This window comes from Drosophila subobscura, chromosome O (genome assembly GCF_008121235.1).
Source record: "Drosophila subobscura isolate 14011-0131.10 chromosome O, UCBerk_Dsub_1.0, whole genome shotgun sequence".
Lineage (NCBI taxonomy): Eukaryota > Metazoa > Arthropoda > Insecta > Diptera > Drosophilidae > Drosophila > Drosophila subobscura.
The window spans coordinates 26,555,067-26,579,654 of NC_048533.1; the positions used below are offsets into that span (position 1 = coordinate 26,555,067).

The 24,588-nt window shown below is 47.0% G+C and overlaps 3 protein-coding genes across 8 annotated transcripts; all 3 read left to right on the forward strand.

Annotated features, from left to right (window-relative positions):
• Positions 1 to 8,392: 8,392 nt before the first annotated feature.
• On the forward strand, positions 8,393 to 10,057 carry LOC117896326 (2-hydroxyacylsphingosine 1-beta-galactosyltransferase-like). The gene is made up of 2 exons (XM_034804563.1): positions 8,393 to 8,691; positions 8,751 to 10,057. Exons 1-2 carry the CDS (start codon positions 8,448 to 8,450, stop codon positions 10,052 to 10,054), a joined length of 1,548 nt encoding a protein of 515 aa, XP_034660454.1. The 5' UTR covers positions 8,393 to 8,447; the 3' UTR covers positions 10,055 to 10,057.
• A 2,424-nt stretch (positions 10,058 to 12,481) lies between these two features.
• LOC117897652 (esterase B1) lies at positions 12,482 to 21,715 on the forward strand. 6 transcript variants are annotated; one of them, XM_034806634.1, is made up of 8 exons: positions 12,482 to 12,533; positions 15,060 to 15,251; positions 18,718 to 18,822; positions 19,343 to 19,482; positions 19,538 to 20,439; positions 20,499 to 20,668; positions 20,726 to 21,006; positions 21,068 to 21,715. In XM_034806634.1, exons 2-8 carry the CDS (start codon positions 15,078 to 15,080, stop codon positions 21,255 to 21,257), a joined length of 1,962 nt encoding a protein of 653 aa, XP_034662525.1. In that variant the 5' UTR covers positions 12,482 to 12,533; positions 15,060 to 15,077; the 3' UTR covers positions 21,258 to 21,715. The 6 variants fall into 6 exon arrangements, with proteins under 6 accessions (XP_034662525.1, XP_034662524.1, XP_034662523.1 ...); XM_034806633.1 differs by having other exon boundaries at positions 12,513 to 12,638; XM_034806632.1 differs by lacking the exon at positions 12,482 to 12,533 and adding an exon at positions 12,643 to 12,727.
• Positions 21,716 to 22,241: 526 nt separating this feature from the next.
• LOC117899473 (calcium-dependent protein kinase 24) lies at positions 22,242 to 24,532 on the forward strand. Its single transcript, XM_034809500.1, has 3 exons — positions 22,242 to 23,356; positions 23,417 to 23,859; positions 24,415 to 24,532. The coding sequence occupies exons 1-3, from the start codon at positions 22,610 to 22,612 to the stop codon at positions 24,530 to 24,532; spliced, it is 1,308 nt and encodes a 435-aa protein (XP_034665391.1). The 5' UTR covers positions 22,242 to 22,609.
• Positions 24,533 to 24,588: the final 56 nt, after the last annotated feature.

Sequence of the window (24,588 nt, forward strand, 5' to 3'; positions counted from 1 at the left end):
CCGACACATTTAAAGTTTCAGCATGGGGCACGGGGCAGGAACAAACTCCAGTGTCAGTTCAGGCACGGTTTTCGCAATTTCCCAACGTTTTCCCTCTTTGTGAGTCTAAGCATCTGTGAGAGTTCTCCCTGTGTGTTTGCGTGCGTGTTTACACATAATACTCTCATGCTTTTATTAGTGGATTAATGTGGCCTCTCCGCTGGCACATTTCCCTGGCTCACACTCGCCCTATTCGGGGTGAGCATCCAATTAGCAGAGCATAAATCAAATTAACTTGGTGCGGGTCCCTAGTCAGCGACTCGTCCGATAGTTGCTGACAGAGAGCATTGATTTGCCAGCTAATTGCCTGAAAGGATTATTTGGCTCTTACACTCTAAGCCCAGGCCGGCATCGAGGCCAGCACTGGACAAAGGCGAGCGAGAACTAAGCCATACAAAGGCGGCCATCCAGGCCGGCTGAATCAACAGACAAACAGGCAGATAAGAAGCCGACAGGCGAGATTCTTTGTTTCTTTGTCTCGCCGGAGAACAAAGGGAATCCCTAATGACAGATACATTCCCTGGCCATAAATCTTGGATGGAGATACGGAGCGATATCCTCGGGCTAGCGCCAAATAAAGGTCGCCTAATTGAGGAATTTCAATCCAATGAAAGCTTTCTCCTGACTAACACGATTCATCAATTTTCAATCTGTAAAATGTGCCCCTCGCCAAAACCGGACACGGGTACATTTTCTAATTAAGCCAGCTGGTAGTTCATGTCAGTCGGTTGCGAGCCGCGTATGGAATGTTGCGTACACGCCCCACAGTCAGTGACACGCACTGGAAGGGACTCATAGGTTCGCGCGAAGCCTGTGAGCGCTTTAGGAATTTGTAATGCAGAGCGATTGGAAGTTATAACAGCGACACCTGCATAGCTCCAAGCCCTGGCTCTGCCTATTCTCCATATGTGTCAAGCGGAGGTTGCGTTTCCGCGGCAGTTGCATTATTTGCACATGTCAACGTGCGGCGAAATGCTTGTGATATCTGCCATTATGCGAGATCAAAGCCTAGCCAAATATGCATTTAAAATGTCTGCGTGCCTGCCCTCTGGGCGTGTGTGTGTCCTACCACTGACATAATTAAAATGCAAACAAGAGAAACGTGTTTGCATATCAAATTAAATACATAATTGAATATACATATTGCAATGTTCTACTGTTAGTTGTAAAACGGAATGATTAATGGCTGAACATCGTAATTGATATATCCATAAACCTTATAGAACAATTTTGCCCCGCCTGGCAACTGCAATTAATTGGTTTCCCTTCGCTTCTGTTACGACACAACTTTTCTGAGACGCTCGCCTTTTGCGCGGTGGGATCTGGCAAAAAGTTCTGCCAACAAAAATTGAATCAACTCCAAACTTGCCAAAATTGTTTTTATAATGTGCAACTTTTCGAAATGCTCCGCCACGACCCGCTCTGCCTTCCTGCTGTCACCGCCCGAGTCCCTGCAAGGGCTAGACTAATAGAGCGTGAACGGGAAACAAAAATGAGGAAAAGGCGAAAATTAAATTTTCGCCTGCGGCCGATGTTGTGTTGTGGCAGATTAAATTTATGCCCTGCGTTTAAGGCAGCGCATTTTTCAGCAACACAAATGGCAACAAACTGTCAACGGCAGTGCCCAAAAGGAGCACAGCATAGCACTCACCTCTTACCAGTCCGTTGCCCGCACCAGCACTCGCTGCTGCACATGCATATATGCTGCTCATGTGAAGTGCTAGCGAGGGGGCGTGCCGCGGTGAAACCGCAAATAAATTCAACAGCAGGCAGTTAGCTCATATTTCCAGAGAATCGCAGTACATACAGAAACAAGAAGGAAATAGTTGCCACGACATTGAAGTGCCAGATACCCTTGCAGCTCCAATCATAATCCAATCAAGACGCTTTCGATTTCACCAAAAACAAAATGGTTAATTAAGATTGCTCTGGCAAAGATTAACCAATGTAAAAATGTACATATCTTCACCCAAAAGCCAGTATACCCTCTCATTGGACATCAAAAGAAATGTTGGATGACTGTTTTTGTTGCGCTTTCAGATTTCATCCACAGCTTTGGCAGAATGAAATATTTGCAGCTGCAAAAGGAGTCCACAGAACGCTGTAGCATTATTTATTAGAAAACGGAAAATAGAGACTGTTTAACAGAGTTAATAACGCCAGAGAAATAATAGACCAAGAATAAAGCAATTTGCTAGCCCACAAGGGACAGCATTTAACCTCCATCAAATGCAGCAAATTAAATTTCACCTGATTGAGTAAATTCGGTGAATTTTGATGAGCCAATAGATGGCAAATAGATAAACACATAAATAATTTAGTATCTTCATGAGACATTAGAGAGACATAGAATAAGTTTCGATTGCAATTAGTTGCATGTGAACTGTCACATGTCCCGGCAGGACCCAGTCGAGTGTTTGCCCAGACAATGGCAGTGATTAAAATTGCCAGCTCTGGCCTAATTATTGCAATTAGTTTTGCAACAGAAACCCAAAGGCAAATTGCTGACCCAAATTGTGTGTCGAGCAAAACAATTAAAAGGGAAATTTTAACGGCATTGTTGCACGAAGAGGGAGAGAATGAATGCCTCTCAGGGTCAAGGCATGCCTAATCAGCAGGAGGCAGTGTGTGTGGATTCCACACAAGTTTCAAGTAGATAAATTTATGTGTTGCATATTTTGGGCAAAAAATATTGGCCATAAATCTCGATAAGAGCCGAGTAACTTGCATTTGCATCTGTTGGCAGTGGCAGTGGCAGTGGCAGGAGGAGCGCAGCTGCAGGAGGACCTGCCGCAGCATAGACTTCCGGTTGGACGGGCTGGCAACTCCGGCAGCCGCGTGCACTCAGCTAAATGAAAACGTGCACGATTTTTCCAAATAGTTTAGTGCCAGCCAACATGATGCGCGTTATTTTATCTCTGTGTGAAAGGAGATTCTGCCGAGGAGGGAGTGCTCGGGGGGCGGGACTGTTCATGGGGCAGACCGCACACAAGCAGCCACATAAAGTAAGCAGCAAGATGCCGCAAAAGTAAAGCAGGTTGCAACAGCAGCAAACGTAGAAGACATGCAGTGCATAGCAAGCAGCGCAGGAGTGTGGAGCTGGCGGTGCAGTCTCGAAGGCAGAAGACTGTCCGACGTCTGGCAGTATTATTTTTCTTTTGCTTTCCGTGCAGCGAAAGTGTTCTATGCCACAAGACAACGCCGAGCAGAAGTTTAAAGCAGCTGCTGCAGTTCCGAGCTCTCCGGGGATTTCGGGGCTGCCTTGCAGGTCGGCTGTATGCCATGCTTAATTTGATCATTTATCAAGTGGAAAATACATGAGCTGGCTCTGCTTGCTGTGCTTCCCTTCTTCTTCATTTTCTGACAAATCTAAACAGGCATGTAATCATTTCAGCTGAGGTCTTAATGCCGCAACGCTGACACTGTCTGCAGTCCCAGTCAGTTAGTTAAAGTCCGCATATTCCTTTGGTTAGCCACTCTGCCTCTGCCTCTCTGTGATGTGGGCCACAGCACGCGACGTATGCGCAGTACACAGAATGCATACGGGATTTGTATCCTTCGCCGCTCCTGCTCCTATCTTGTGTCATCTTCATCACTTGATGTGAAGTTTTCCGAGGGCTTTTGGTTTCTGTGGCTGCAGCTTGGAATTATACATGACAGCGTTGATTAAAATCTACAACAATGCGTGTGTCTACACTGATGGAGGGAATAAATGGTTTAAGTAATACAATAAAACATTGCAAGATGCAATACTCCAAGTAGAAACTAAAATTAATAGCTTTCAAGTAAATCGTTAAACTATTTTAAGTGGCGATAACTTTAAGAAATACATTTCAATTCCATCAGCAGCATGACCTCAAAGTAAACCTCATTTCATGGCTCGTATTCACTGTAAGAGAGAGATCCACTGCGAAATGGTTATGACTGCCGCTGTTTATGGCCACACGCTTAGTTGGGCGAAGGCCAAGTGCAATTTTACTCTGCATTTCATCTAATTTTCAGCACTTAACTTGAACTGCATTTAGTCAGTTCTGCTCCAGCTCCTGCTCCTTCTCCATGGCCATGTCCCTGTACCTCCTTTTGAAATGGCCGCCAGCGCGTCAACATAACATTTTTCGCTTTATAAATATTTGAACGCTTAAAAGCCAGCAAGGACCCCAAAAGAACGGGCCAAGAGTGCTGCAATTGCAGTTGAGAGCAACAACATTCGCCCCCTTCCAAGCATCCTTTTGGCTCTTCCAGCTGATTTTACTTGCTCTGGCCGCGCGGGGAGCAAAGGCGATAATCGCATGAGGTTGAGCGTTTTATTGGCTGTGCTTATGCTCATAAAAGTCAGCCAGTGGAGAATGGACTAGCTCACTGCGAGATACCAGAGCGGTGTTTGTCCCGCTGGACGTTTTCGGGCGGCTAATTGGGACTTGTGGGCCTGTCGGGCACCGAAACCAGGACAAAGAGCAGCACCGCAGCTGACACTTTAAGCCCACTGAAGATCGCGTTTGCAAGAGAGCACTTGCATTTGGATTTCCGTTTGTCTGCCCATGAAAATAGTCATAATAATAACGAGAGCAGCAAAATGAGCCTCCGGGGGCAGCCCTGAATTTTCTCTGGTGAATTTTGCATTAGTTTGCATTATCCTTGTAGCCTGGCATGTGGAATTGGTGGTCCTGGTGTGGGTGGTGCTATGCAGCCGCCTGTGGGTTGGGGGTAAAAGTGTTATTGTTAGTATTATTGCGCTCAATGTGGCACAAAAGTTAGCTGCTTACTGCCAGCTCCGGGCCTTAGACCGCAAAGTTGGTGCAAAAGTTTCTGCTCTGCTTGTGCCTGCTTGACATATAAATTTTAATTTCGCCTTCCCTGGGTTGGGCGTGGAACTTTTGCGGCATGCCACACAACAGAACGCAACACAAACACCAGGGCCAGACCCGAAACGCAACTAAAGTTGCATTGGCCACACTCGAGAGCATCTGGAGCGGGCAGCAGAGGCAGCCACGAGTGGCTTCTGCAGGCTGAAAGGAGCGCCCGGGTAGCGGTTCAAGGCCGTGGCCAGTCAGAGGGCCAGCATCAATTTATGAAGCCGCAGTGGAGACCGGACAGACAGACAGACCGACAGACAGGCAGGCCCACAACGAAATGTAATTTATCGAGTCTGACGCTTGTCAGCGGCGTGTGAAGCAACTTGAATTTATGTGGGTCGAGCAGGGCTCAGGACTCCTCTCTCTCGGCCAACTTTTTCTGTGAAGTCTAAGGAGGAGAGGCGGCGGCACTCGAGTTGAAAGGAAACCGAACCCTTTGACAACTTTTAGGCGCAAACGGAAATTAAAAGTAAAAGCACACAGTTTGTAGTGCGGGAAAGGGAAGACAGGTTCTAATAGGATTGCTGAATAAGTACACACACACATCCCACTGGCATCGCTCATATTATATTTATTAGAAAAGGAAAAAGGGCAACAGCAAGTTAAACATTACAGAACACAGAGCCAGCAGCAGCAGCACCATTCCTGCCCCTGTCAACCGCTATCTTCATCTGGAGCAGACACTCCCACCTGCCGCTGCTGCTGCTACTGCTGCTGCCTCCATCCGTGGCAGCCCGCAGCGAAAGTGAAAGACAACTGCGGCTTTTATTGTTTCCGCTGTTGACATTATCACGGCAGCGACACCTGCCGGGATGGGTTGGCAAACGTTTTATTGTTTTGCGCTAGATGCAATGTGACAGGTAAACCGCCCCCACACACCCCTCGCACTCTCCACGATGTGCGTGTGACCCTCTTGCCAGAAGGCTAAAAGTCAATATCGCCGCATTCGGCCATTAAGATAATTAAAAGCCCCAGCCCGGAGCAACAGTTGGCAAAGGGATCACTCAGCAGACATGCAAAATACGCACCGAGAGAGCAGCGAGCAGCGTCGACAAGTCAGAGTCGGGCCACTCTATTAACCAACGACAGCTGTATAATTAGACAGCTTCCGGCTGCGTTTCCGCTTCCGCTGGCGTTTGCGCGCATAAATTATTTCAGATACTCCTCAATGGCGTAATGGATGCACAAAAAAGAGCCAAAGAACACCCAACGAAGGTCCGTCCCCAGACAGTAGATGCCCAGCTGTTGCTGAGGTTTTGTTTGCCAAGACGGCATTTTTGTCCAAGGCGAAGGGGTGGGGCTGTCATTTCAAGTCGCTTTTTGTCATCGCCAGCTGGCGGCAAATTGTGATTTAGTGCTCGGCACTTCTTTGCATCGGGCGGAGGTCCAAATCAAAAGTGCATAAATAATGTCAGCTTGAGTTACCGCATTGATATCATTTACATTTCCGCTATCACATCGGAGGCATCCGAGACATCGGAATCGCAGCACTTACACGCCTGTCACCCACCTTATTTATTATGCATTCGAAGTGATTTTTTTTGTTTGTCTGTTCTTGGTGATCAATTATTTGGAACCGTTCGAGAGAGAAATCCATCCATCCAGCTGAAATCCATCTAAATTGGTTGGGAACGATGATTGGATGCCGATTAAAATGATGGCAAATTGTGCACTACAATTTAATTACCAAAATTGACGGCAGCAATTTCTGGGCAACCGAACCAAATTGCCCGCCAGTTACTCTGTCAGGGAACAGCAAAAATAGCAAACTGGTGAATCGAAAACAAAACAGTAGCCGTAACCCCCGCAGAGCATGTCCAACAAATGGAAGAATCCATCAGCAGAGAGCTTCGACCCGACCTCTTGATATCGGGTATCATCGAGGAGAGTGCATCGCAAATGAGAATCTCCCGTAATCGGTTTAATTTCTTTCTACTCTTGTCAGAGCGAAGCCTTCTGTCATAGAGATTAGACACAATTCGAAATGTGTGTTGCTTCATCAGGGGCCTGCCGCCTTTGGGATTGCTTAGCCTGATATTCCCGTGCCTCTGACAATGGGTGGTGCTGTTGCTGCCACTCTCAACTCTGCAATGCAAACGCTTGCATTTTACGAGAGCTGTTTATTTGCAATGCAACGATGCATTGTTGCCACAGAGCCTGTCACCCCGCTCCCCTCGACGGCAAACGTCAAAGGGACAACTACAACATGCCGAAAAAAGCGCCGAAAAAGAGGAGCAGCCATAACCATTTTTTATGCAACGCTTTTTGCGGTTGCCGTTAACGCTGATTTATGAGTGTTAAGTTAATTTGGGTCTGCCTACTCCTATCCCCCATCGACCACGCACCCGATGCGGCGTTGATTGGGCGCCGCAGCAGTCATCCTCGTGGGTCCCGCTACTCCATCATTCTGCGCCCAGTTGCACCCCTGCTGCAGCTCATGCATGTTTAAGAGGCACCGCCACCTACACCTACCACCTACACACCCTCTGCAGGCTCTCCCGCAGAATGCAAATAGCTACGCTGCCGAAATGCACTTTGAGTTATAGTCAAACTACATATAAAACGCACAGTTGCATTTACGAGAGCTCGGCCTGTGCTCGGCCAAATGGAGAGCGATGCCATTTTACACCTCCACCTTGCGGGGCAGTAAAACTTGCTGAATGTTAAACAGCTGAACACATTCTTGCAGGTCGATGCGTGCGATTGGCCTGATACTTTGTTTCAATGATCCTTCTCGATTTCCCACGAAGTTCAATTCTTTTTAAGACAATCAGCAGGGATATAGTGCGGATTGGGTGCGTAATGTGAATTATGGGCAGTTACTAAGGCAGAAATTTCATCATATGAAAGGGGTACTTGTTGGTATAAGAGTTCCAGTTTTTTTTGCAGTAAGCAGTAAGCTAACATTGAGAGCCAATGGATGGCGTTAGAGTCACAAATAACAGCGCCACAAGCGGCCTCGAATATAGTCAAGAGAATTAAATATATTATAGCAAGGATGTGATATTGTTCCATTAGGTACAAAAGGATAACTAAAGGACGACGCCATAAAGTACCATTATGGCTCCATCCCCGTGAGCACTGCCGGCAGTTTGTGAATTTCATTTGGAGAAAAACTCAATAGATGGAAATTTAAGCGCATGCGAACTGTGACGTTGCGGAAAAGAGCTAGCTGTATGAAAAATAGGATGTAGAAAGAGATGGCACATTCTTCGTGAAAAGAGACAAATATAGAAACAAAGGTACATTTTCGGGATATATTTGAACGCTTTTTGGAACAAACTTTAACGGTCTTTGAACTGCAAAGGTCTTTGAACTTTAACTACAATTTCACAGCTGATTTTTGTCGCTCTCTTAATTAATCAAAATGCTCTCTCTTATTTTCTCTTTTGACAATTATCAGCAGATATCAGCTATCAATGTATTTATTGTTATGGCTTGTAATTCGAATGTGACTCTCTGTGCTAGCACAGAATTTTAGATTAGATTGCAACTCACTTCAGTGTAGAGCTCCGACATGTACGGACCAGCAACCGACAAAGAAAAAACGTGAAAATGCGCCTCGGCAGTGCTTGGCTAGCGCTTTCCCTGCTCCTCTTCCTGGAGCTAGCACGGGCTGCCAATATATTGGCGGTTTTTCCCTACCGATTTCCCTCGCCATTCAAGCTTGTCAATCCCCTGATGCGAGCCCTCACCCAGCGTGGCCACAAGGTGACAATGATTACGCCAGTGAGTATGCCGAGCGACATCGAAGGAGTCCGTCACATTCGCGTCCCGATGCTGGACATACAAACACAGGGTGAGTATTACATGTATAAAGAGAGCTGTTGTGCTTACTAATTGGATGCATTGCTGCAGAAATTCTTGACTCCGATCTGTTTATGGAGTTCATATCAAGCAAATGGTCCGAGAGCCGTTTAACTTCCATGTCTCTGTACAACATATCTCACGCAATTCTGAGCGACAGTGCAGTCCAGCAGATGCTTCGGAACAGAAGCGAGAAGTTCGATATAATCACTCTGGAGACCGTTCACATGGATGCCCTCTTTGGGCTGGCTGAATTCTACGATGCACCCCTAATGGGCATGTCGGCTGTGAGCATCAATTGGGCAGTGGACTACTTCGCGGGCAATCCCTCGCCCAGTGTGTATGAGCCCATCTCCCCTGCAGGATACTTGTGGGACAACTCGCTGCTGAGCAGATGGTACAACTGGATCTACATAACCGAGGAACAGCTCATCGAGACCCTGATCTACCGCCCGGCTCAGCTGCGTCTCTTGAAGCAATTCTTCGGCTATCCGCCCGAAATGCTCAGTGACCTGCGGGCCAGGTTCTCAGTGATCCTGATGAATACTCATTTCAGCCTGGGCCGGGTTCGAGCCAACGTACCCAACATCATCGAGGTGGCCGGATTACACCTCAGCGAGCTCCCGGAGCCGTGCGATAAAGAGCTGCAACGCTTCCTGGACGAGGCCGAGCACGGCGTCATCTACTTCTCGATGGGCATGGAGATCATGGTCCGGTTCCTGCCCGAGAACCTGCAACAACAGCTGCTGGATACCTTCGCCCAGCTGGAGCAGCGCATTGTCTGGAAAAGAGAGATGGAGCTGCCCAACAAGTCGGATAACATCTACACCATTCATCAGTCTCCGCAGCGCCAGGTGCTGACCCATCCCAATGTCAAGCTCTTCATCACCAACGGTGGACTCCTCAGCATTATAGAGGCGGTTCACAGCGGAGTTCCCATGCTGGGACTGCCGGTCTTCTTTGACCAGTTTGGCAACATGAGACGCATGCAGAAGGTCGGCGTGGCCGAATGCCTTGACATCAACACCATGACGGTGGACTCATTGACCACCACCATCCGTTCGATGCTCGTGGATCCACGCTATGCCCGCAAGGCCAAGGAGCTCTCGCAGTGCTTCAAGGATCGACCCATGAGTCCCCTGGAGACGGCCGTCTGGTGGACAGAGTACGCCCTACGCCACAAGAACGTCTCCCACATGCGGATGAACATCGAGGAGGTTCCTCTTATGCGCTACTACAGCCTGGACAACCTGCTGATGCTGAGCCTCCGCTTCGGCATCATGGCTGTCGTTATGATCTTTTTGGGCTTTATGCTGTTCAAGATACTTCAAGATAGACAGCGACTGTTACATTAGTTAGAGTTTATCATTGTTTTTAGATGTATTTCTGTAAGGGGCTGTGATACTGTGGGACTGTGCATTCTCCAAAAAAGTTGTATTATAAATCGAAATAAATGAGCGAAGGCAATGAAAGTGGAACACAAAAAGAAATCAGTCTAAATGCCCATCTACAAATATTCGCACCCGAAAAACATGCTTGGGTAATCTGTTGTTAAAAGTAGTGCATACTTTTAGGCTGTGATTCTCATGTAAAGTGTTCGTGTATAAATTTATTTTATATGTAAAAACCAAACCTGCAATGTAGAATACAATTTCATATACAAAATCAATTTACACGCAACACAGACCGAAGTCTGTATACACTGCAAAAACTGCACTAATCTTTGAGGAAGGTGACATTCACTATACCCGGTACTCGAAGAGTAAATAGGGTATATTGTTTTTATATAAATATATACCTATATACATGTGTATGTGCATGCATACACACATACATATGTACATATGTATGTATGTATGTACATATAAAATAATTACCTTATCTGAAAAGCCGTTTGCTACCGCCGCAAAGCCTCAACTCTGTGAAGTTCCGCCTTATCAACTGAAATAGATAATGTACGAGTAATTACAGTAATTCTCTGGAACTATGAATGAAACCTGTGTTATCCTGTGTTTAGTATTCATCCAATTCTCATTAACGAGTGTGCTAAATCACAAAGATATTATCTGCCGCATCAGGAGAAGCTTCACTGTTCACTCTTCGTGCCTCATGTAGAAATTCTGAACTGTTTTTGAGTGCAAAGAACCAAGTGACGTCAGAGCTGTATAAACTTGTAGCTATCCTTGAGCTGTGGCTGCCACACGAGCCTCCTCCACTACAGGTTCTGCCTTTCACCTGCGTCACATCAGCGGTGCCTCGCTGCGGTGAAATCTTCATCTCATTTGTATTCTTCCTGGTCCGATCTATATGTAGATTACTCTTGAACCCGCTGACCGGGGACATGTCACATCCCGGTATGCCACAGTAATCAAATCAAATATTTGCGTAGAATAATTACAACCAAACGCGTTGACACACTTTCGGGGCCAGAACAACAGACTGAGACAGACAGACACGCTGTCAGAATGCACAAAATATGAATTCATGAACACAGGTGTAAATGAATAGCTCTCGTGCTGCTGCTGCTGCTGCTGATATTTTCGGTTCGTTTTCCATTTTTCATTTGTATTTTCGAGGTTTATTTGCACAGTGCTACGGCATTCTTTTGTTTACGATCTGCGCTTGGCTAAGTTCGCCTGTAGAGCGGCGATGTGAGAACAGCCCAACGAGGTCACCAGCCCAGTCCGAGAGCCAAAGAGCTCTAAGAGCTGATAACTTAATGGCCCTACGGAAGAATCCCCCGCTTAATGGTTTCGCTAATACTGCAGCTCAAGTGACTTGATCATTTGATTAGGCAATCGAATCGCTTCGTTAATTAGTTGCAACTCGTGAAAAGTTCATATTCATCAGATGTCTGCCATTAATTGTCGAGCTTGAAGTACCCTTTACAGTTGTTGTTCCATTACCCATTGCCAGCTTATTTTTCCACATCCACATTCTGTCTGTCTGTCTGTGTGTCTATCTGTTTCTGCCTTGCCTTGACTTGTTGTGCCACAGATTATTAGTTGCATCCTTGATCTCAAACGGTGTGCCATCTCCACACATCTCAGTCCAGTGTCAACTGCTTTTCCGTGGTGACAATAAACGGTAGCGTCGCCGCCTAATTGCACGTGTCTATAGTTTCAGATAAACGAGAGCTCTCCGCCTGCGTGCCTTAAATAACCAAATAGGGCCAACCACTCAATTTTGGTCAAGAATACGCAGCTGTCATTAGCCTGTTTGCTCTATGGTACCTAACCAATTGCCAAAATTGAAATGTAGATATAATTTTGCATAATATATGCGTGAGCCGGCGTGGACTCGAAATGAGTGCGGCCATAATTCAAGCTCATAGAAACTCTGCTTTTCACAAACTGCTGTTATTCAGCTGGGTCTGTCTATATGGATAGGTATGTAGGCAGTTCCCAAAAGCGCTGAATGAAACCAGAAGCTTGAATACTCTTTCCAAAATACACTTAAACTAGCTGGAACTAGGGACTAAAACATTTTTGACATTTAATTATCGAATGCAAATCTAAATTCCAAATATTTATTCATTTTCCTAAGAGTCCCAGTACCCAACTTTCTTGGAAGAGTAATTCTAATGAAAGCTAAGAATTGGTTAACCAAATGAAAGTTATTCCAAGCATGAACTCATCTCAGGTGATAAACGTTTGGGATATTTGCACAGCTTCTGTCCATGATATGCATGCCCAAACGGAGAGCGGATCGGGTCGGGCGTACACCAGGGGTTAAGGTATAAGTAAGAGCAATTTGACGCTTAAGCGCACCGCTGCACAGTCCCAGCTTCACTTCGTCGGCGACAGTCAAACGAGAAGCACGAAATTTTGTTCGGTACGCGACGGCAAGACGAGTCCGAATCCGAATCCGAGTCCGAGTCTGAACCCGAAGCCGAAACAGAAAACTAAAACCGAATTCGAGTCCAAAGCAGCAGTCAAAGTAGGCAAAAGACTGAAGCCACAAACTTGAACTTGCCCAACAGAAAACCAATTAGATAGTGCATCGAAAAGTGTTTAACCAGCAACTGTGTATGTGTCCCGAAATGGCAGCAGAATTCCCGAACAGATCCCATCAGAATGCCGTTGAAATTGTGCAAATGTTAGCAGAGTGTTCAAACTGTTTGCCCAAATCGAATCTTTGGAAAATTGAGCATTGCAGTGGGCTGCCGTTGAGGTTGTTGTTGAGTCACGTTGAGCCGGGGGTTCAAAAAAAATATGTGTGTCAAATATTTATCTGTTTTGTCCGCTGCAATATTTGTACAGACAGCTTTTGTTAATGAATCTTCATGCCCCAACGTCAACACACTCGTACTCGTGCTAGCTGGTTGACTCCTCTCCATGGCACATGGCACAGGCCTTTCCAATACTTTGTGTGGCAGTTTGTCAGTCCGAAAGCGAACATCAATTCATCTGTGTTGCCTGCCAAATTGTTCGGATTAGTTCCGTTTTTGGCTGCGCCGGCTTCTTATGCAATGGGTCAAGCGAAATTTACCGTTAATTGGTGGCTTGAACGCCTGCACAAGCTCAATACTGGGCCATCATCTTCGGCACATTATCATCCGCTCAACTCTCGCTTTCTCACACCTCTCTTCGGGTTTGTGGCTCTCTCTCTGGCAATTTCTCTCTTCTTTGAATGCCTTTTCGCTGTATCAGCCATTCGACTTATTTATTACATTACTTTTTCAACTTTTTTCCCATCCAATATTTACCTTTTTTGTTTTGCTCGCCGCTTACGTAACGTGTCGTAAGCTCGTCTGGCCGGCTTCGTGCTTCGAGCCCCCGGTCTTGGCTCCGAGTCTCTATCCCAAGTCTGGGCTGCAATCCCCATGCCATTTGCAGCTCCAGCTTTCAGTTCCAGCTCCTTCTCCCTGCATACAGCAGTCAGCTGGTGTTCTCTCTCTCCCCCCACCCAGACAGTTAGGCTGCATTTTCCTACTCTTTTGAGGCGTTTACTGCGGATTTTCCTACTGCCGTTGCCAACTGCATTTGGCCTCTGTTAATGCTTCTGTTAATTTCCCGTTTCATTGCTGCTAATTTGTAGCTCTCTCTGTCTCTTCGTGTACTCGTATCTCTTTCGCTCTTTGGGTCTTCACTTGGTCAGGGCATTACAAAATCGCCGCATTCTCTGTGATTGCTATTTTCTTTGGGCTACGGCTTCGATTTGCTACAACATTTGTATGCAGACTTGCGCAAAGTTCGGGCAAACTCTGATTTGCATATGAGGCATGCATTGTGGTAATCATATCTCCATACCAATGAGCCGATAATCGTGATTTATGTCTAAAAGAGAAAGACAGAGAAGGAGAAAGAGTGCGCACAGCTGATCGCTGGGCTGTGCTCTTTTCCGCTTGATATTTCTCTCTCTCTCTTTGTTGGCCATCGCTGCAGCTGGCCAAACAGCTTTCAACGAAAGTGCAAGTGTTGCCATGGCATTGTCATAACAATAAATGGCCCAGACAGAGAGATAGAGAGATGAAGAGACAGAGAGGACTGGTCGCACTTCAGCAAGTAGGAAGTCGGAGTGGGTTACTGGTTTAACAGTCTCTCGTGGATTTGTGGCTTGGTGGGTGTGCCATGGCTTTTGTGAGCATTTCTTCGGGCGTTAAGGAAGAGGAAACATTGTTTAGCTCGAATTATCACCTATCCATATCGGGTTGATGTGAATAAAGGTTGCCCCGAAACCTAGTTCGTTCGCTTCTTGAGACCTTCTCGCTTCGGTTTCCGGTCTTGCCATTCAATTAGCCCATTGCCAATGAGTCTGTCTGTTTATGTAAAACATAAAATGTATATATTAATAATGTGATATTAACTTAAAGTCATCAGCGACCGACGATATAACACACCTAATGAATGCCTAATTAATCATACGCCCTCTGAGCATGCAAAATATTAAATGACCTCACGCAGGCAACCAGAAACTAGAAAAAAAAGACAACACACCAAATAGAATAATATCTGTATTAGCGCAAGACAAACAGAGTGAACAAATTCGAAAATAATCGCCAGCAAATTTAAATTGAGACTAGCGGCAGAGTGCTGGAAAACTGAGTCAACTCTCGTTGGAGTGGACTGGAGTGGAAGTGAAGTACTCATACAAGATTTACTCAGCTTGTGCTGGCTCTCGAGCGGTTGACATTCGCGTCTTTGTCTTGGCCATGACCAAGAAGTTGGCTCAGAAGCGTTGCGCACACCGCTCTTGCCTCGCTTCGATTCGGTATTCATTGTTGGCTATTCGCTATCGTTGTTCAGTATTCAGTGTTTGGTGTTCGGTGTTCGGTATTCGGCTTTGACGCTTTTGCAAACACATTAGACCAGATTGTGGAACAAGCGACTAATGCATTATTCGAATCTGTTTACCCAGCCAAGATCCAAGCGCACCATGACATCCGCCAGACGGTCAGCGGGTCCGCGACCCCCGCCTTCGATGCTCTGCCTGCTGCTGCTCTCCCTGGTGACACTTCTGCTCTGGGAGGAGAGCACCTCCATAGCCATTGCCCCGTCCACATTTGGCACAGCCATAGCACGTGCCGGAAAGATCTCCAACCAACTAAAGGTGAGTTCAAACCCTCAGGAATACCCGTCTGGTCTGTGTAGGTCTAAGAAACTCTTGAATAAATTAAGTTTCCCTGGCTTCAAGCTTAGACAAAAGAAGCTCGTGCCAGAGCTGTTCATTTTGGCTGACTCGACCATTTTGGGTTTATATTTAAATCAAAGCCACAAAGCGCTGGGCACTGGGCGCGTGTCTGTGACTTTGACATCGTGTCGCAAATTTGTTGCCGCCCCAAAAGGTAACTCAACACCTGAGCTGACGTCGCCGCGGTGTTTAGGTAGCCGCAATGAACGTCTCCCCATTGTCTCTAGTTATTGTCTTCTGTTTTGGCCAACTGCTTCGCCAAGTTGTCTGCGGTAGCACTTTCTGATTGCTCTGTGCCCCACCGACTGCATTTACATGTGGCTGTTAATGGGTTTTATGAGCCAAGGAGTCAAAGTGCCAAAAAAGGTGGGGCTGATCAGTTTCAGTTCCAATTCCAGTGGCCACAGCCAGCGAATGTGTATTTCGCACATTTTTTCTGCCTCTAGAGTTTTTTTGGCAGACACCTTTGAGTGTTTTGTTTGACACCTGCCAATGAATCAGGCAGTGGCACACATCACTGGGGAGGTCAAATAAAGAACACAAGTTACGTTTTTACCCTTAAAAAACTTCACTTTGCCGCAACCCATTCTGAGCAACGCCTACGCCTCTGTTTCAATCAAATCCAAAGCCAAACGCCACTGTCTAGGTATGCCATCAGAATTTCATATTCCAGCAATGCACTTGACGCCATAACGAATACGTTTGGGCAGTAGCAAAGCTCAGAGACGACTAGCCAATACGCTGGCACACCTATACTTATCGAGTGTAGATCCCACAGTCACAACACAGAGCAAATTAAATTAAAAATTATAAAAACTATCTTCAATGATCAACTTATGTCCCTGACTAACAACCCTAACTATGAATAAATATTGTCATTAAAATGGAAAAACATTTCCGTTTTGCCGGTCGGATAACATTGACTGATAAACCCGACAAGAGAACAACCGCACAATGCCACAACGTCTGCACCGAGCCATTGCGTGCCTTACATAACTCGGGCTATAAAATAAGCCATTAAAAACAAACCAAAACCAAAACTAAAACCAAAAAAATGTGTTTACAACTGCAAACGGACAGCAGATAGACAATGCGAGTAACAAGTGCAACTCTAATAAGATAAAGTATACAGTGTAGAGGCAGCGAAAGAGTGGCCTAAGCGATACCCTGCAGCTGATGGCAGAATAATTATATATAATTATTGTCTTTTGCAACTTAGGACACTAAATCATACACACCTTGGGGCGAGTCGGTTTGTTTAGTTCTCACATCTCGTGACTCCGGATGCTAGCATCTAGTCACAAATACCCCAACACACTCGACACTGCCAGGGTATTTGTAATGACTGGCGGGCCAAAACAAAAACGAGGAACAAGTGGAATCTAATTTGAAGCGCTGTTTGTGCCCCCAGCTCAACAGTTGTTCCCGAAACTAGCAGCGAGTGAAACGAACGCAAAAACAAAGACAGCGCACACTTTTTGCAGTAACTGTCTCAGTGCCGCAGTGTTAATTGTCACCATTGAGGGGCTTGAGCTTGAGTTCAATAAATCAAAGTTTATAGGTTTTGCATTGCAACGTGCAGCAGCAGCAAACGGCAAACGGCGAACCACAGATTTGTACAATTGTCGTCGGTTGCATAAAGCGAAATTCCCCGTTCCGCGACTCGTGTCCCTTGTCTCGTGTCCCCCCTGTGCTCATCGTCATGCCCTGTCGCCGCCATTTGGCCTGTGGAGCTACCATCGCGGGCCTTGTGCTGGCCACTGCTCTAATTGTGTTTGCAATTTGTGTGCAGCGACCGAATGAATCCGGCAATCGAATGAAAACCGAGAGAAAGTCCCCAAATGAGCCTCCAGCCGCTGTTTGGGGCGTGCCGGGGTCGGAGTCAGAGTCAGAGTCGGCTATCGGTGATTTGCAAGATTCGCGAGCCAAAGCATTTTTTTTAATCGACACATCCACAACAACAGCCCGAACAATATCCGCAAACACAACGACAACAGCGCCAACTGCCGCAACGGACAGCTCTTCCGGGTCACTGGACATGGCCCGTTCTACCACGGTTTGTTTGCCATACTTGTAGATAATTCTTATGCAACAGTCCATCCAGACAATTGCATTTGTAACTTTCTATTTCACCTGTTGCATTGTACGCTGTGCGCGGGCGATCTGCCGGCCTGCATTTCATTTATTTTTGGATTGCGAGCGTAGCGTGAAAGCGCCCATTACATAATGGATGCATTGTAAGTGGCAAAAAATATTATGCGAGTGCGAGTGCAGTTGGGAGTGCACGGGTGCACGATGGTGATGATGATGATGTGATGTGTCTGCTGCTCTTACTGATTTACATATTAGAAAATGGTCTATAAGCTGTATTGGCAGCTGCATCTGATAGCCCAGAGATTGACTGCCCAGATTGCAAGTCTCACTTCGGATTACGCTCCACAGTTGAGAGACAACCAATCCAGAGTGCTTTTAATTGCTTTCTTAACACATTTCATGCCACACTTCGAGCCAATTGAACAATGACCCACTTCTTAAAAGCCTTATCCGCCATCCGCTACTTTCAATTTGTTTGGATATCGAACAAAAGCTAACAAGCGCATTAAACAGTTATAATTAAAGCCAAACAGCGATGCGAATAGAGCCAAATTGAAAACTGTTATAAACCAGCTACACCCACATTAGCATAGGCCCCCAACGAAAACATTTCGTATGCAAAACCAACACAAAACTTGACCGAATTCCGGATACCTCTCACGCACTGGAGCACCCTGCCAGTGGTGTCTGCACTCCATTCACATCAGCCGCGTGAATGTTGACTCTGTGAGGGTATCCGGCAAATGTAATTAGCATAAAAACGAATAAAATGTGAACTTGAAACTGGCCGTTGGATATTTGGTGCTTCACAACAAAAGCAACAGAGCAAACGATCATCGTCATCTAACTGTGTCATGATTCACAACGAGACACACACCTTAACGAGAGCTCTACTCTGGCTCTAACTTTATCCCAATGCGAGTCTGTGGTCCGTGGGGACTGGCTAATGCGATCGTTTCCTCTGGCAGCACGTGACTGTAGTTGCTGTGAATTGCCCACCTTGCCACCTCCCCTCCAGCTGTCCAGCTGTCCAGCAGTCCAGTTTTAGGTTCGAGTGTGGTGTAGTGTAATGATGCAAATGGCATTTCAATTAAATGAAATTTCATTTGGCAGCAGTCGGTGAAGGTTGGCCGTTAACAGTTAACATCATTACAAATTGGACAGCCCCAAAAATTGTCAACGTCGGACACGGACCCAATGAACTTGGACTGGGCGATCTGCGTGTTTTTTTCAGCTGTTGTAAAAATTGCACCACTTTGATGACATTGTTTCAATCTCTATGTAATTGCAGGAGACGACGGCCTGGAAGACCCTGACCTCGCATCCGAATTCGCTTGTCCAGCTGCTGCCTTCGCGGGCGATGCGCGTGGTCCAGGAGGTGGTGCGATCTCTGCGGGTGAGTCTCAAACCGCTGACGACCTTGTGCCGAGCATTGTCAAACATGTGTTTGGTAAATCTGCTCGACCCAATCAAATCTCAACTTGAACGTGGAGTGCTAAGTGCCAGATGGCCAAACATGGCCAGGCTGCGGCTGCAGCTGCAACTGCAACAGAAACTGCCATAGCCAAATCAACTTCAACTTGGGGCTGAGGTCGAGTCAATAGCAAAGAAAGATCTGACATTTGAGAACCGCCCGAAGCATATGCATTCTCGGCCTAAGTGGAGGCGAGAACTGGCTTTTTATTTTTGGCCATCGATCACTGAGCATTGACCGCGGCGATTGCGCAACACTTGCACCATGGCACACATTTCCCCCAGTGTCCGAGTGCCTGGTGCCTGGTGCCGGTTCTAATGCAAATTCGTTGCGCAATTCTGCATTCTTGGCATTCGCGCCATGTAACTGTATTAATAAGCAATTAAAAAATCATAAGTACTTGAGTTACCCCAGATTAAACGAAGATTTATTCCCCTGCAAGCAGAAGGAGCGTGAGATTGTGGCCACCACAACGCTGGGCAAGGTGAGGGGACGCTTCCAGAAGTACCGCTCTGGGGAGAGAGGAGGCTACTACAGCTTCAAGGGAATGCGCTACGGAGCGGCACCCATCGGAGCCAGAAGGTGCGTTAGTCCGAGACACTGATGAAGCAGCACATACTAAGGTTTGCTCCCACAGATTCCGCTCGGCAGAGCCGGAGAAGCCATGGTCTGGCATCCGCGATGCCTCCAGGGAGGGCCAGAGCTGTCCGCACAAGAACATGATCCTCGACACGTTTAAGGGAGACGAGGATTGCCTGTTCGTCAACGTGTTCACCACCCGCATGCCCAAGGAGGACGAGGACTCCAGCGAGTCAAGCAGACGGCCAGTGATGGTGTGGCTGCATGGCGGCGGCTTCTCCTTCGGCTCGGGCAATGCCTTCCTCTACGGACCCGACTACCTGGTCGCGGAGGACATTGTTCTCGTTACGCTTAATTACAGACTGGGTCCACTGGGATTCCTTACGGCTGGACCCGATGCGCCCGGCAATCAGGGACTGAAGGATCAGGTGCTGGCCCTCAAGTGGGTGCGCGACAACATTGCGGCCTTCGGGGGCGATCCCGCTCAAGTGACCGTCTTCGGGGAGTCTGCAGGCGCTTCCTCGGTGCAGCTGCTGCTGCTGTCGCCCATGGCCAAGGGCTTGTTCCACCGCGCCATCTCGCAGAGTGGCTCCGCCCTGAATCCCTGGTCCATGTCCGCCAATTCCAGCAAGAGGGCCTCCCAACTGGCTGCCAATCTGGGCTACGTGGGTGCCAACAGAACAGAGGAAATCCTGGACTTTCTGCGCCGCGTGCCAGCAATGAAGTTGGTGGAGGCAGCGCCGACAACCATCACGGCAGAGGATCAGCGCAACAACATCGGACTGCCCTTCGTGCCGAATGTCGAGGGTTACTGGAACCAGGACTCCGAGGAGGAGCAGTTCTACGAGCAGCCTTTCATCACCCAGCATCCCAGTGACATGTACCACGAGCAGAACTTCAACAGCGATGTGGCCTACATGACGGGCTACAACACCCACGAGGCAATGCTCTTCATAAGAAGTACGTGTGAGGGCCGTTCCCTTTAGGGTTCTATAAATAATGAGCCCTCTTCCATTTAGGATTGCGAAAGAATCCGCAGCTGCTGGGCATAATCGAGAACGACTTTGGACGCCTGGTGCCACAGGACTTGAATGCCACGCATGTCCATGACAGGGTCACCCGTGAGATACGCTCCTTCTATCTGGGGAACAAGCGTGTGGGCATTGAGTCCGTAGATGAGATGATAGCGGTGAGTGCAATGCATACGTCGATCCATGAACTTTAATGATTCGTATCCCCATTGCAGCTCCTCACTGATCTCATGTTCCTGCAAGGAATTCGCCGCACAGCCCGTAATCATGCCAAATATGGGAGTGCTCCCGTCTACATGTACCGCTTCTCCTTCGATGGCTCTCTGGGGTTGTACAAGCGCATGCTGGGCATTCCCCGTCCGGGGGTGTGTCATGGCGATGAGCTGGGATACCTATTCAAGTTTGGTTTCTTCAACCTGAGCCTGGACCCCAAGTCGCTGGAGGTGCAGGTCAAGAATCGCATGGTGCGCATGTGGACGAATTTCGCCAAATACGGGTGAGTCTTATAGAAGAACTTCTCCTAGTTTTTTGGTAATAAATTGACTATGACTATGCAGCACACCCACGCCCTATGTCGAGGATCCGTATTTGACCACCAAGTGGGCGCCAATCGATCCATCGAATGTGATGAACAGCCTCAACTATCTGGACATCTCGGGAACGCTTGCCATGAAGACGAATCCAGAGCCGGAACGACAGAGGTTCTGGGACGAGATGTATCAGCATTATAATGGTGCTGCCATGTAAAGTGAAACCACACCCGAACACACACACATATCCACCACAAACACTCACTCACCCACAAACACACACACACACACACACATATTTCGTATTGCCATTTTGTGAAAGAGAGCGCACGAAAGCCAGAATATTTAAATGCAAAACTTCATTGTACAATTTTCGTAGTTTGTAGGAATTTCTAGCTATATTCTTAGCTATATTATTTAGCATTTTAGCTTGTAAGTGTTGCAGCATTTATCCACCCATACTCCCATCCTCACATACACACATCCTCTACGCACTATTCTGATAACCAAATGTCCAAAAATCTTTCCTTACCACACCAACACCACATGCCACAAATTATGTGCGATTATCGGCAATAATCAGCTGTAAATAGTCAGAGTCTATCTTATGTCGAATGCCAAGCAGAGAACCGTTTTACGATGTTTTTGTAAAAATAAATAAACATTATTTTATTTGTAATACGAATTTTAATGCATTTAAAAATCGGCCATAGAAGCCAATTTCCAACTTGCTGTGTCGCCATCTAGTGGTGAAGACACAGACTTATGTTTGCTGCATACTTTTGGTCCGGCTACGCCATCTATCTGTGGCCATGCATGTTCAGTAATTTCGTGGTGTAAAACTCCATTTAAAAAATACTTTTAGCAGAAAATATAGAAATCTCTCAGAAGTCAGCTAATTAAGAAAGTCAATCAAAACAAATTGCGGACTTGTACAGAAATAGCCACACAGCCGGAGGGAGGCCTTTCGATGGATTTGACAATAAATTAACACCCACAGGCCGTGGCAAGGGGGGATCATATAATAAAGTGGCTGTTTGATTGACTACAAATTTGCACTTGGCGCGAGTAGAGGTTGAGTCGCTCTCGAATGGGTTAGCTCGTTGGCTGGTTGGCATGGGGAACGACACGAGTAGCTCGGGATGCCACATGCGAGTGTGTCTCGGGGGAGGGTCGCGCACTCGCCTGCTGGGCAACAAAGCTGATTATTCAATTATAGCAGCGGCTTTGGCGCTCTTCATCTGCGGCAACGGCTGCTGCCATTCACAATTTAGTGTCTCATAAATTATGCTGTTGCTGCCACACGGTTATCATTGTGACCGCGCACACAACCCACCGCCCTCCCCCGGGACACGGCCACGGGCATGGACACGATGGGCACATGACGGAAGAGCATTGAAAACAACACTACCGCATGGAAACCAAAACGAAACCCAGCTGGCACAGACTTTGTACTCGGGTTGGTGACATTTCGGAAATTGTTCAAGCTTCGGTTCATTCCACACCCGCTTACACAAGACACAATTTGTTTTGTTTGTTACTTTTACATTTTACACGATTGATTCTGCGATGGCAGTGGTCAGGCCAACGGTTAGACCGATGAAGGCGGTTCGTGTCTGTTTCCTCCGAAATGGGGATCCACACTTCAGGGGCGTCACACTGTCCGTGTCCCGGTACCACTACAACGACTTTGACATACTCTTGGGGCACGTCACCAAAGCCCTGCACTCACATGTGGTGCTGTCATCGGCAATCGAATATATTTGGCGCATCGATGGCACACCGATAAGCTTTCTGGACTCCTTTCTGGACGGGGACGTTGTCGTCTGCTGCTGCCGGTACGAGAGCTTCAGCAAAATGGACTACTCTGTTAACAGACATTTTGGGCGGCTGCAGGCGGCGATCCGTCGCTGGAAGGTCTGTAAAGAAGCACTGCCCAAGGACCTTTCCGACTCCATTTTGCTCTACGTGGACAAACGCCAAAGTTTGGTTAGCAATGAGAGGACCGCCATCTGCATGGCTGAGCCCAAGTCGAAGCAAATGGGCAGCTGCATTGTCAAGGTGGTGAACGAGGCGTTCATGCAGAGTCTCGATGCCAAGTACAAAGAGATGGAGATCATGCGCAAGCTGCAGTCCCATCCGAACGTCGTTGATCTGATATTCACCGTGCACAGGCCGAAGGACTCCCACACCTTCCTTGTGATGGAGTGCATGGCCTGTAGCGTGCAAGATTTGAGGAAGCTGCACGGCAGCATTCCCGAGCCCACAGCCAAGCGGATCATGCGAGACGTCGTCTGTGGCCTGACCCACATTCACGACGAAGGGATCATCCATCGCGACATAAAGCCCGACAACCTTCTCGTAAGTTACGGCGAGGGATGTCATGGTGCTGGCAATGCGGACTTCGATTTTTTGGTTGCTAAGATTGCAGACTTTGGAGCGGCCATTTATTTCAAGGAAAGAGCGGCGGAGGACTACGTTGGGACACCAAAGTACATAGCTCCCGAGATGATTATTGGCACCGGATACGACTACCGAGTGGATACCTGGGCCGTCGGGGTCACTCTCTTTTGCATGTTGTTCGATGAGGAACCCTTTGGAAAGGGGTGCAAGGAGCCTGATGCCATCTGCCACGAAATTGTGGCTCGTGGGCATACATTTCCCTTGGAACTTAAGGACAGTGTCAGCAAGGATGCCAAGGATCTGATTGATGAGCTGTTGATGAAGAACCCAAGCTTCCGCCCTACTTCCGCTGAGATTTCCAAGCATCCTTTTATGCTCAGGGAAATCATAACAGATTTTAAAGCATTAGAAAAAATGTGTGTAAAATGTGCCCCAATAAAATCAAAAGTTATCTAACATTTAACACAATTGGCCGGTGCTCAATGGACTGTCATGATTTATGTTTGGGAAGTCGAATTTTAATTGGTGCAACGCTTTCAAAATTAATTACGCATAACTTCTGTTTCATACTCAATATCTGACATAATTATTTGTATTTGCACAATGCAACCAAAAAGCAGAGGCAAAGAATCTCTTGTTTAAACAGAGATTCGTACAAATATTACATACACTTGTCGCCACCTTGTACTCGAGTACGAGTGATATATTTATCAGTATATTTATACGAGTACTCATGCATTTATGTGCGATCGCAGCAATCACAGATATTTTATTTTATTCAACAGCGCAGCGCATACCAAATATTACGTACCCATGCGGCACCCCACCCCCTGCTGCACATTGCGATTCAAGGTCGCCTGTCACCCCATTTCTTCTCTCCAATGACACACAGATAAGGAGAGCTTATCACGCTTATCTTCCGCTTCGTTTTCAATTTACAAATCATTTCAATTGAACTTTTTCCCCGTCAGAGCAGCCGCCAGTTTTATCTCTGGGCTCTATCTCTATCTGTATCTGTATCTGTATCTCTATCTGTATCTGAGAGCATCGCCAATCTGCAGTGTGGTGCGGAGTACTTCTCTTTGCTGACATGTGTGAGTGTGTAAGCGAGCTCATTTACAGCCCCGCTTTCTGTTCACAACTTT

What these genes read in the sequence shown, in the direction of transcription:
- LOC117896326 (XM_034804563.1), top strand. Translation starts at nt 8,448, where the DNA reads ATGCGCCTCGGCAGTGCTTGGCTAGCGCTTTCCCTGCTCCTCTTCCTG. An exon ending in GCTGGACATACAAACACAGG is followed by an intron (nt 8,692 to 8,750) that starts GTGAGTATTACA and finishes GCATTGCTGCAG; the next exon opens with AAATTCTTGACTCCGATCTG.
- LOC117897652 (XM_034806629.1), top strand. Translation starts at nt 17,035, where the DNA reads ATGCCCTGTCGCCGCCATTTGGCCTGTGGAGCTACCATCGCGGGCCTT. An exon ending in GGCAATGCTCTTCATAAGAA is followed by an intron (nt 20,440 to 20,498) that starts GTACGTGTGAGG and finishes TCTTCCATTTAG; the next exon opens with GATTGCGAAAGAATCCGCAG. An exon ending in CCGTAGATGAGATGATAGCG is followed by an intron (nt 20,669 to 20,725) that starts GTGAGTGCAATG and finishes TCCCCATTGCAG; the next exon opens with CTCCTCACTGATCTCATGTT.
- LOC117899473 (XM_034809500.1), top strand. Translation starts at nt 22,610, where the DNA reads ATGGCAGTGGTCAGGCCAACGGTTAGACCGATGAAGGCGGTTCGTGTC. An exon ending in GTGGCCTGACCCACATTCAC is followed by an intron (nt 23,357 to 23,416) that starts GACGAAGGGATC and finishes AGTTACGGCGAG; the next exon opens with GGATGTCATGGTGCTGGCAA. An exon ending in TTTAAAGCATTAGAAAAAAT is followed by an intron (nt 23,860 to 24,414) that starts GTGTGTAAAATG and finishes TTTCCCCGTCAG; the next exon opens with AGCAGCCGCCAGTTTTATCT.